We start from the raw sequence: 12526 nt of genomic DNA, 5'->3' as shown, positions 1-12526 counted from the left end.
TGCAGGTTTAAGTTTTGTCTTAATTATAATTATTTTTTACTTAAAATAATTATTTAAATGATAGTTTTTATTGAATATGTATTTTTTATTTTCTCTAATATAAAATTTTTTTAATGTAAAATTACTTTTATATCAATAATATAAAAATTAGCATATTCGGCAGATGGAATCTTAGATCTCGTCTAAAATCCTGTTTGTCGATTAATGCCATCTATTATATTGTGTTCGTTGAACACATTCTCGGTTTTTACATTGATTGTTTATTAATATTAATATTAATATTAATATTAATTACATTTTTACCTTATATAATATAATAATGTACTAAATACAATTTACAAAGAGTATCATAAGGTGCGATCCATTTGGCGTTACAAATGTTTTGAAGCATTTTTTGATTGAACAATTCATAAAATTCTTTATTCTGATTGGTCAATCAAACACTTTGAAGTATTTGTAGCACCAAGTGGACCGCACTCATAATTTCAAGAAATTATTAAAAAAGGTAACATTTCGCTTTTTTTGTTAAATATTAGCAATGATTAAGAAAGCAATTTTATATTACAATTATAAAAAAAATAAAGAATGCAAAAAATTTCCATAATTTTATTAGTGTATATCTGTAAAACATTTAATTTTGTAAATTTGATTGATAATTAGAACTCGACTCATTGGGATCATCTTATATATAATTAATTCATGTAATATATATAAAAAAACGGATATTATTTTATATTTTGTGAAATCCTCTATATTAAATCTGCCAATATAGCATAAGAGAAAAATGTGATTTGAATAGAGCTAAGAAAATATACTACAAATTTGTTATACACTGTGCAAAAAACTACACAATGCACATGCTACAATATATAAACATGTATAAAGTAGAAAACCAAAGATTTGTTCAGAACCAGCAGAGATATTCCATTAACAATATTTGATATCACTAATATATATATTATATATGTACATATAAATATCACTAATATATATATTAACGATGTTTATCAACGTTTAATTATTAAGAAAATATGTGTATGCATGTTTTTCCTTTCTCTCTTTTTCTCTCCCTTCTCTTATTCTATATATATAAAAAATACATGCATACATGCACATATACATATACACATATGCACGCATCATGCGCACATATACACATATATACATACATTTTTTGATAACTAAACGCCAAATATAACGATAAACATTGTTAATACCAAGCATGGAATACCAAAACAGATGGCTGGTATAGAACAATTATTTACATTTATCTCATAATTTACAAAATACAATTTCTGCTATCTAAATTACATTGTATGTTATAAGAATTTTCTATTTCTTTTTTACAGTCTTCATTTTCACTACATTCTTTGTAGCTTTTGTTGCTTTAGCCATTATCGATTTTCCTTTCATTTGCATCTTAACATCGCCTTTAGGCACTTTTTTCATTTTCATGCTTTTAACACCACTTTTGTTTTCTTTCGCTTTGACTTTGGTAATACTTGGTATAATAACACCGGGTCTCATACAATTAGACCCGGTTGACTTATACTAGGCCGTTACTTTCACTTTCTTTTTTCGTTTTTTCTTCTTCTTATCATGGAGTAATTCCTGCTTTTTCGCTATACAGAAGCGACAATACCAATCTTCGTCTTCAGCCGGTGGAACCTGCATACCAACACACACCCTAAAATATAAGAAATATTATTAATTTAATGCTATTTAATTATTATAGCTTTTTGCAGGTAAATGTACACTTATATTTTCCTATTAAAATGCACTTTCTCTCTCAATTGCAGTTTTATTTTTAACTATTTCTCTCTTCATTTCTTTTTCTTAAAGAGACTAAAGTTTTCAAGTACAAGTTTTGATTTAATCTAATTCTAACACTTATACTATTAAATATAACAAGTTATTTACCAGTGATACCACGCGTCGCAATCATCGCAACCGATCATTGGAGAACCGTCATCCTGATTGCCACATGCAGGACATATCCAAACCTGACGACCTCCACGATCCTGTAACACTCATCTCAGGATAAACAGAATTCTAGAAATTTTTCTAACCCAACCCATCTCTGACGAATTCGCTCTGAAGTTTTGGAAAATTATTCGACTATTTACCAAGAATGAATTCATTCAATTGTTTATTTTGATAGAATATATTGAAGTTTCTCAACAACGTACTAACTCTGCAAGAATTAGCCAGTGAAGATATTTTCAATGCGTGTCAAGATATTTTGTCATGCTGTCCATGAACATATATATTCTCTCTTATTAAGAAAAAAATATTTTAAGAATAACAAGATGTAATACCATATCATAGTGTTTTTTCTTATAAATTGCTGTAAAAGTTATAAAAACTTTAAATAATGCATGATATATATATATATATATTTCAATGAAACAATGATTTATGATAGTATGGATCGGAGAACTCTAAACTTGTCTCTTCTTTTTATTATCCAATTAACACACATATTTTAAAATTATTAATATTACATCCTAACATTTTATCTAAATCGGTCCTAGTAAAATAGTAGTTTGCGAATGCATTATTTCTGTATTTATATTTTTATAATGTGACAACACATCGTGTCATAACTAGTGTGTCATGAAATATAAAAATCAATTTATCCATAGCACCGGCGCACAGAAAAATGCTTTGCAATGTTCTTTAAAAGAGGTGTAAAGCGTACTCACCACAGTAGTGGTTGGTGTTGTAGGCAACATGTTCCTGCCATTCTCTTTGTCTTCTTTAGCATCGTCCTTTTTAGGAACTGGATCTGCTTTCACCTCTGTACCGTTAAAACCGTCGGTTATATTCCTAACGGGTCTTTCATGCTAATTTCTTTTTACGCAACGTGCAAATTTCATGCAACGATTTGATTTTATATTCTGTTACATTATCTTTTTAATATTCTCTTTGCTGATTAATATTTTATTAATAAAACTATATATATGATTGCCGTGCAAATGTATCGTTTTAAATAAAAAGAAATGAACAAGAAAAACTATTCTTTTATCATTATATCTTAATGTTAATCTTAAATCTGATAAATTCTCATAAAGTTTAAAAATAGAAAATATGACAATAGTTACACATTAGTAACTTAACTTAAAAAATGCATGCTCTCTAATGCTACTTAGTCAACAATCAAGCGGCAAATTTAGAAGTAACGCACAAGTCTTAATTATACTTGTAACTATTTGTACGTAAAGAATATACAAGTATGCACTAGTGTGACTGCTTTGCTAAATAGAGAAGAGAAATTAATAAAAAGCATGAGCTATTATTAATTAACATAAGATAGATATATTGTAAAAGAAATTACTTTCTTTAGCGTGTACAGAAATATTAAAAATAAGTTGTGTATTAGTAATTGGTACTACTCAAACTTCTAAGTTTGTATATAAGTTTGATAATTAAAGTAAATACCATCAGATTGATACTAATATTTTAATTAAACATTAAACATATATTAATATTAAAAGCAAAAAAATAGTATCCTGTATTTTAAAAACATTTCGATTAATTTCAATTATGATATATTTGCCAATGCCAATAGAATTTGCAACATTGCGTTTATATTATAAACAGGTATTTGTTCATTAAATCTATTAGAATTATTTATATTATATAATCATTCAAATTTGTAATAATAAGAAGAGACAAGTACACCTATATGCGTATATATATATATATATATATATATATATATATATATATATATATATATATATATATATATGAATTATAGCTGATCTATGTTGAATGTATGGATGATAAAATGATGACGATAAATGCTTTCGTATTCTTAAAATGCATGATTAAATTAATTTTCTAAGTTAACATTACTTATTTTTTTATAAAGAATTATATTCATATTTGCATAAATGATAATTCTATAAATGACAAACTCAAGTTGCAGCTACTCAGAAAGCTACTATTATTTAAAATGTTGCAAAAAATAACAAATTGTTTTAACAAATTATTAAATTCATTAATTGTACTAATATTTTCTTTTAAGAAAATATTATTTCCTTTCTCTAAAATTTATTTCTGTATTTTCGTACAATATGTATTAAATGTATTTCGTATAGCATGATATTACTTACTTTCGTTAATTATAAAAAATATAAATATCTTTTCTGAAAAGCTCTGTACAAAATAAGTTTTGCAAGATAGATTGGTAAAAATAGAATGGCGAAATAAGCATTGAAAATTTAATTTATGAAAAGAATAAAAAAGTATTTGAAACTCAATATAAAAAATAGAAATATGAGCATTACATAAAGGAAGTAAGTAAAGTAATAATTGCAACATAAAACACACAGTAAGTCTAAATATAGCTATAAGAGAGAATATATACTACATTCATTATTTGGACAACATAACAATATTAAAAAAGAGAGCGTAGTTCAAGGAAAAAAGGGAACATAATACCGTCACCACAAGACGTAAATGCATAAATAGCATGAATAGAAAATTGGAATTTTTGGATAGGTTTATATTTGAAATAATATTGAGAATGGGTTGGGTTCATCATCAGAGAATAAGTTATCAATAAAGATATACCGTGATAAAATAAATCCTCCCGAACTTATATACAGTTAAAACATTTTACTACAAAAATTTAATAAATCTATTTTTCAAAACTTGTTTGCAAAGTTTATTTATATTATTAACTTATTTATACTTATAAAAAATTATTTACAATTCCATGTTACCTCGGAAAAATTATATAGACGTAAAAATAATTAGACAATAGCTTAATATTTCTACGCTTTGAAAATATGCTTAATAATTTCCGAGCATTATATTATTTTCTATATAAATAATTTCATTTGATGATCACAAAAAGTCAATTTACTAAAGATATTCTTTGTTATAAGATTGCAATATTTTCATGAAAAATTTGAATCTTGATCTAAAATCAAATAATCCCCAATATGTAAATATCAAATATGAAAAATGTACTTACAAAATAATACGGTGGTTGTTGTGGCGGCACTAGGAGGGTTGGGAGTTTAGGAGGATTGTCAAATTGAGGTGTAAGTATTGGTTCACTTTGAGATAGATTTTGGAAGTTAGATTTCTTTGCTCGAGGAACTGATGCAAGTGATACACTAGTAAGATTGGCAGAAAAAGAGTCTGTAGGAACAGCAGGGCTTCCATCTAATATTCCCTCCTCTGTTTTCTTACTTGCTGACTTTTGCTTTGGCGGTCGTGTTACTAATGCTGATATTTTCGCCAATTCTGGACTAGGATCCCGCTTGACTTCTTCATCAGGCTTTTTCACAAGTGGCTTAATAGTTCTATAGAAAAAAAAAATAAAAAATAATCGTACTATGCTTATCTGTATCGATTTGATATATGACATAAAAATTTCTTTTTTCAATAAATCAATTAAATTAAATAAAAATTTATATTATTTTTAATCGATAATAAAAATTTGATAATAACAAAAATTCATTGGCTTACATTTTCTTCATAGGGGCATTGTCTGGAGTTGCTGGTCTAGGAGAAGCTGTACCTAATTTTAATGTTATTTTAGGAACAGCTTCCGGATTCTTATCTTCCTTCTAAAATGATACATAATAATTATTCTTGTTATTTAATGTAATTATTTTAGCAAAAGATTATATAAATACCAGGTTCTTCTTATTTTGATCCTTTTCCTTTTTCTTTTCTTTTTTCTCCTTCTTCTCTTTAAGCTTTTCTAATTTCTCTCGTTTCTCAGTTTTTTCCTTCTTCTCCTTCAGTTTTTCACCTTTATCTTTGTGTTTCTCCTTCTTATCCTTCTTTTTTTTCAATTTATCCTTCTTTTCTTTCTTATGTTCTTTAGATTTCTAAAAATGTTACATATCATACATGTAAAAACAGCATTTATATAAAAATGTAAGATTAATCAACTAAGATAAAAATATAGTAGTTATATGTAACATCATTGATGGATATAAATGAATATATTATCGTGCATGGGTATACAGATAGATTTTCAGAATATTTGTTAAAAAATAAAATTATAATAAAATATGATCGAGATATTTAATGAGATATGGTTTCTTACTGAATTTACCATATCATTCTTCTGTGTTTTTTCAGCTTTAGGATTTTTCGATGGTGGCATTTGCACAACGGGTACTGGTGGTGTAGGAAGCGTGATTGGTGCAACAGGTGCAGACACTATAGGCGGTGCAACGCCTACAGGCAGTACCTTCTCAGGTACTTTCATGAAAGGCAATTCTTTGTTTTGCTTAGATATTTTCGTAAGCTTATTATCCACCTTCTCTTTGTCTGCCTTTTCATTTTCACTTGGAATCCATGAAGATGCTAAATCAGCCGATGTTAGGATCAGTGGCTTCTCACGTTCTACAGGTTTAATCTTAGGCAGTGGAAAGTCTTCGGGCTTTATAGGTGGATTGAGAAAACGCGGCGGTAATGGTAAATTGGGCATTGCCGGATGAGGACCTGGACCACTTCGAAGCGGCAACGGAAATCGCGGAAACATCGGAGGAATTAAACCAGGTGCTGAAGGAAATGTAGGGAAAAAGGGGAATGGAAGTTGAAGTGGAAGAGTAGTAGGCTCTCTGTGTAATGGCGGTTCAGGTGCCTGTGGCGTTTTGGGCCGATCTGGTAAATCTAATTCTGCTGTATCATTCGAGACCTTTATCTGAAAGATAATCAATCATCAACAAGGTATTAATTGAAAATTAGAAAATTAAATATTAAAAGAATGTAACATGTAATCAAATTATCATTTGGGACAAAATTGATTCTGCGATCGATTAAAGAAACCATAAATGTCGCATACATTTTTTGTATACAATGTATATGTATGAGTAACATCCTGAAATATGTAACGTATCTTACTTTCTTTGGGCTGACACATTGTTTTGGACTCTTCAATTTAGGTTCTTTCTTTTTGCCACTCTTTTCTTTCTTCTTCCGCTTCTGCTCTGGAACCGTGGGAACACTCAATTCCGGAGTTTTCGGTGTACTAGGTGTACCTGGCGGTGAAATGTCAGCATCGTCGAATATGTAAACGTCCGAAGATGAGCTTTGTACATCCGCTAAATCACCATCTGGTGGTATATGCACATCTGGAGTGTGAGGTGTCTTTTTCTCCTCGCGTCCTCCTTTCGGATCCGCATCATTACGGTGCACATGCTTCTCTGCATTCTCGACATCTATGATCAACTCTGGCGAATTCTCACGTGAATCAAGGACATCCTTGTACTTATGCGGCTCCGTAGTTTCTTTATCTTTATCTTTTTCTTCGCGTGGTTTCGATATCTTCTTAAAAATATTCAGTTTCTGTTTATCTGGTTCCGATGGCAACTTGTCAACGGTTTCTTCTTTCTTCTCGGTGGCAGGAGGAGTGTCTATCAAATCTATCGTCTTTTCGGTTTTCACTTTCGGTTGTGTTGTCTTTGATAGCTTCGGACTACCGGCGGTTGACTTCGGTGACACAATCTTCGGTGTTGATGGTCTGCTACTCGTTAGTTCTTGTAACGTAGTAGACTGCGCTTTACCACCTCCTGGTTTCAACGGCTTCAATTTGGCCAGTTCCTTCATGCCGACTAATTTTTTTACTTTGCTTTCGTCAACTTTGTCTGGCTTGAATAATTCCTTCGCGCCTTTCTTCTTCTTGTTTTCTTTATCAAGCTTACGATCTTCTGGGCCTTTCTTTATAACTTTCTTTGGTTTCTTGTCATATTTCAATTCAGGTGGTACCATTGGATAAGAACTCGGTTGCGGCGAATCTGATCGGACTTGATGTGGTGTCCTTGCCTCAGGTAATTTTCCCTCTCGTGCGGGTGATAAAAAACCAGATGTAGTCATCATAACACTGCTTATTTCACGTAACGGTCTGCCTTCCTCCAAAACTTTCGCCCGTTTCACTATAGGACTTTCAAAAGATACTGGATCACCCGGCCGTTTAAAAACCACCTGTGGTGATGTTCTATGAGGTGATGCATTATTCGAATTGCCTGATGATGTCCCACTATTGGATGTCAGGTCTGTCGTGCCATTCATTAAACTTTCATTCTTATCTGGTACATACTCCTCTATAATTATATATTCTCAATAAAATAAAAATACAAATTGATATTTTATATAAATTAATATTTACGTTATTATAGTTTTTTTTCATATAGGAAGTATAATTCATTACCTTCCGTATCTGGATACATAGCTGGTAAATGTTCATGTATATGCACTGATCTTGTAACAACTTCACGACTACCCGGTTTTAAAAAATTTAAATGATTTTCACGTCGAATTGGATATTGTGGCACTTGTACAACACATGGTATAGAATCTACATTTTTCACATATTCTGCTAATTCCTGTATATCAATGTTCATATATTGAAATGCTAATCCTAAATCATCAAGATTAGCTTCTGTTCTTCCCACTGTAAAATATAATAATATCATAAATCCAAAATATCTAGAAACATATTTGAATTATCTATTATTTGTCAATATAACTATAACTACAAATATAACAAATAAATAATTCATTTAGTTCTTAACATTTGCAAGAAATTTTCAAAATATAATAATTCCAAAATATATTCAAATCTTATTCATTATATTCAAAAATGTATATCAGAAACAAAACATTCTGATAATATACAAGACAATGTCTACCAAAATTAATATAGTACTTACAAACTTCTGCATACTGATGAGTGAGTTTTGAAACACGAAACAGATATTCCTGCATAAGATCTACTAGGAATTCTAATGGTGTAGAATTAATAGAATGCCATCCTATGGTCTGGCAGATCTGAGCAACAACTATTTTTAAAACACTTCGACTGTATTCGGCTGACATTTTTGCCTGCATAAATTATAAAAATATTTCTAATTAATATAATTAATTTCATTTTAATACAGCATTTTTTTAATCTGTTATATTACAATAATATATCAAATCAGATATTTAAGTATAACAATCATAAGTTATACTTGTGATATGAGTCAACATCCAATATATACATGAATATATAATCAATAAATAAATTTATTACTATATATTTATTCTATAGTGATTCAGAACAAATATTTAGTCTCGAAATATTTTCTAATTTAATTTCAGGTTGGTATTCATAACCTGTTCTTATTTTAAGACTATCAAGAACATTTTAAGATGCTAATATGACTCTGTAATTAACTTATGATATCTTGAATTTGTATGTAAGATAAAATTCATTTATAGATTGAAAATTTTTAACTTCCAAGAAATAGATAGACTTATTCCCAGGTATCTTAAATAATTAAATTTATATTTTGAATGCTTTGTTTTTATTATAATAGGAGATTCCTTCATTTAAAACTCCTAATGTTTAAAATGTTGAGAAACAAATCTGGATCATTTGCTTGAAATATAACTGTTTAGTACCGATTTCTATGCAGCATCTTATATATACATATATATTACATTCAACATATAATCATCAAAAGCAAAGTAAATGTATTAATAGAAAATTTTCTGATAATTTATTTTGATAATTTAGCAAACTGTGTTACAACAATTATGAAAGAGATCAGGCAATGAGGTTAGAAACAATAAATCTATTCTCTTTAGAACTTCTTGCACAATTCACCTTCCCTCTTTTTTTTAACAAAATAAAAAGAAAAAGAGAAAAGATGAATCATACAAGAAATGCAGCTAAAAAAAAAGGCTTAATGTATTCTGTAAACTGTACGTATTAACATGACATAACTCAATCACGTGTAATAATTAACATAACAGAAACAGAATACAATCAGAATGCAATATATATGATATTTAAGAATAAAAATGTGACTACTTGGAAAAAAGATTGTGTATAATGATTGTGCATCAGAAACTGTACCGTTACACGATCGTTAACCGTTATTGCTATCTCTCACGAACAGTGTGCTAGTTGGAACAGTCGCAATATTATAGAGATTCATATATCATAAATATGAAAATCTTACCGTCGACAGATACGCGTTCTCATGCAAATTCAAGGGCTAATAATAACCAAGTATTTTCGAGGTAGTTTTAATTCGTGACAGGTTCAAGGAAGTAGCCACGACAGAGGACAAGTGACGTTTCCACACTTGGTCGTAAACAGGACGGCGAGAAAATATCCCTTGGGCTATTTTCCTAATCCTGATCGTCATATAGTCGACATGCTTAACTATAAACTTCATTTGACAACCGGAGTCATGAAGGGCAGCTCATTTTTCTCACAACGCAAAATTGTGTCGTACACCACACCACTCGCAGTCGCCATTCCCTCATTTCCGTGTCTTCCTTGAACTTCCTGAGACTAACAGCGTCGCCAGCGTACTGATTTAGTACTAGCGAACAGTATTGCAACTTCCGCGCATATTTGCCAGCGTGGACGCCAGCAACAGCGGGTGCGATCCACTTGGTGCTACAAATGCTTTGAAGCACTTTCGATTGGCCAATTCAGAAAATTTTTTGTTCTGATTGGTTAATCAAATATTTCGAAGTATTTATAGTAGCAAGCGAATCGCATCCATATGCCACTAAAGCCAGCGGCACACGATGCTTTTTTTCCTGCTGATTTGCTAGCTGGATTTGCTCGTTGAGCTCTTGTCTCTGATTGGTATATTCTTTTGGATCTAAAAAAATATATCAATCGAAGACAAGAGTTCAACAAGCACGCGAATCCAGCTAGCAAACTAGCAAGAAAAAAAAGCATCGTGTGCCACTGGCTTAAGCCTAGATCCTCAAACACCGGTGTTTTGACACCGAACGTTGATTGTTAAAAAACGGATAATGGGGATAAATAGTAAAGATTCATTCGCTGTTTTACTATTCGTTTTTCACCAATCAACATCTGTGTCAAAGCGATGGTGTCTGAGAAGGCTAAGATCCAGGCTAAGATCGAAGCATAAAGGTTGATTTATGGGGACCGTAATCTATTAACTTAAAGTGTGTTCCACGCCGAGTACTGTCAGTACTACGAATAGCGTTCCGATATAGAGAATAGTGCACTCCGAAAGTACTGCCTTGAATTCTATGACGTCATTGATTTTGACGCATTTCCTGTTGCGGCTACTGCAACCAGCGAGGTAAAGCAGTTAGAGCACAAAGATGGCTGCTTCCATGGAGACTGAAATAACCTTGATTGATGCTGAAGAAAATTAAAAAAATATAATATGAAATAATATAATAAATTTTTTCAGATTTAAAAGAATATACCAATCAAAGACAAGAGCTCAGCAAGCACGCGAATCAGCTAGCAAACCAGCAGAAAAAAAAGCATCGTGCTACTGGCTTAAATTATGAAATTATTATGATATTATATAATATTATAAAATTATTTATTATTATTAATTATTATTATTATTAATATTAATATTATTAATTTTTTTATTATTATTAATTATTTATATATATATATATTATATTTAATTATTATATTTAATTATTATAATATTATTATTAATATTAATATTATTAATTTTTTTATTATTATTAATTATTTATATATATATATATTATATTTAATATACATATAATATTTAATATATATAATAAAATTATATTTTTTTTAATATTACATATGCCAGCCATTTTCAGTTGGAGCTTGAAAACATATTGTAACTGCGTTCCGTTTTATAATCTTGAAGCAGTTAGAAAGCGCTCGAAACTAAAACGGAACAATAGCCACAGTACACTTCCATTACGTCATAGCATGAGCACTTGGAGTGAATAAAGGAACCCTTATGCCGTAACCGTAAAAAATTGACCAATCACAATCGAATTATAGAAGAATAATCGACTATGTTCAATTTTTTACAATATAAGTTAACAGATTACGGCCTCCATAAACCAAAGACTATATCAGATTAGCGGTTGCGCGGTTACGGTTGCCGATTCTATTTCAGCCAATTACAATGTGGCAGGTCCTGATATGATTATGGTTATGGTGATTTTATGATTATGGTGATTGGTAATAGTAGAATCGTCCGGCAACCGTAGCCCGGCAACTATTAGTCTGATAGTCTTAAGGGTGGTATCCCATGGTGCGGAAATCCACAGAGGAATGTGCGAATCAATCACAGCAAAAGAATGAACAGAATGAACGAGTTTTCTTTTGATTCTTTTGCTGTGATTGGTTTGCGCGTTCCATTCCGCTGTGGATTTCCGCGCCATCGAACACCACTCTTAATTCTGGTTAAATTAATCGGCCAATTGTTCTGTTTAAATTGACCAATTGCAATTTGTCTGCAAGTTTAACAACAAATACGATTGGTCAATTCCAATGAAATAACCGTCCGATTATCTTAACTGAAAATTAAAAAGTAAAAGTCATCCTGATTGATTAAATTCCAATCTAATGGATGGCCAATTAATAGGCACTTTTCTAATGTGAATAGTACGTAGCGGAAAGTAGTTGGTCATCGCGTTGCTTCTGTCGTGTACCGCAGTCCCATGCACATGTGGCATAAAAGAACGTACCCCTTCCCGTTTCCATGGCAACATCGGATATGGTGTGTTC

General features: G+C 30.6%; 1 protein-coding gene across 3 annotated transcripts; it reads right to left on the bottom strand.

Moving 5' to 3' along the window:
* Positions 1 to 595: 595 nt before the first annotated feature.
* Positions 596 to 10369, bottom strand: Taf3 (TBP-associated factor 3). Of its 3 annotated transcripts, none has more exons than XM_089083704.1 (11): positions 9984 to 10369; positions 8688 to 8859; positions 8186 to 8428; positions 6880 to 8078; positions 6086 to 6679; positions 5658 to 5855; positions 5488 to 5588; positions 5074 to 5321; positions 2706 to 2800; positions 1921 to 2021; positions 596 to 1687 (listed from the first exon to the last, which is right to left on the bottom strand). In XM_089083704.1, the coding sequence occupies exons 2-11, from the start codon at positions 8851 to 8853 to the stop codon at positions 1552 to 1554; spliced, it is 3081 nt and encodes a 1026-aa protein (XP_088939830.1). In that variant the 5' UTR covers positions 8854 to 8859; positions 9984 to 10369; the 3' UTR covers positions 596 to 1551. The 3 variants fall into 3 exon arrangements, with proteins under 3 accessions (XP_088939830.1, XP_011637929.2, XP_011637928.2); XM_011639627.3 differs by having other exon boundaries at positions 5209 to 5321; XM_011639626.3 differs by lacking the exon at positions 2706 to 2800 and having other exon boundaries at positions 4988 to 5321.
* Positions 10370 to 12526: the final 2157 nt, after the last annotated feature.

Source organism: Pogonomyrmex barbatus, unplaced genomic scaffold (genome assembly GCF_055798465.1).
Source record: "Pogonomyrmex barbatus isolate J1 unplaced genomic scaffold, ASM5579846v1 scaffold8, whole genome shotgun sequence".
Classification (NCBI taxonomy): Eukaryota; Metazoa; Arthropoda; class Insecta; order Hymenoptera; family Formicidae; genus Pogonomyrmex; species Pogonomyrmex barbatus.
The sequence above is the reverse complement of the archived record's forward strand: the minus strand, read 5'-3'. Positions and strand labels throughout refer to the sequence as shown.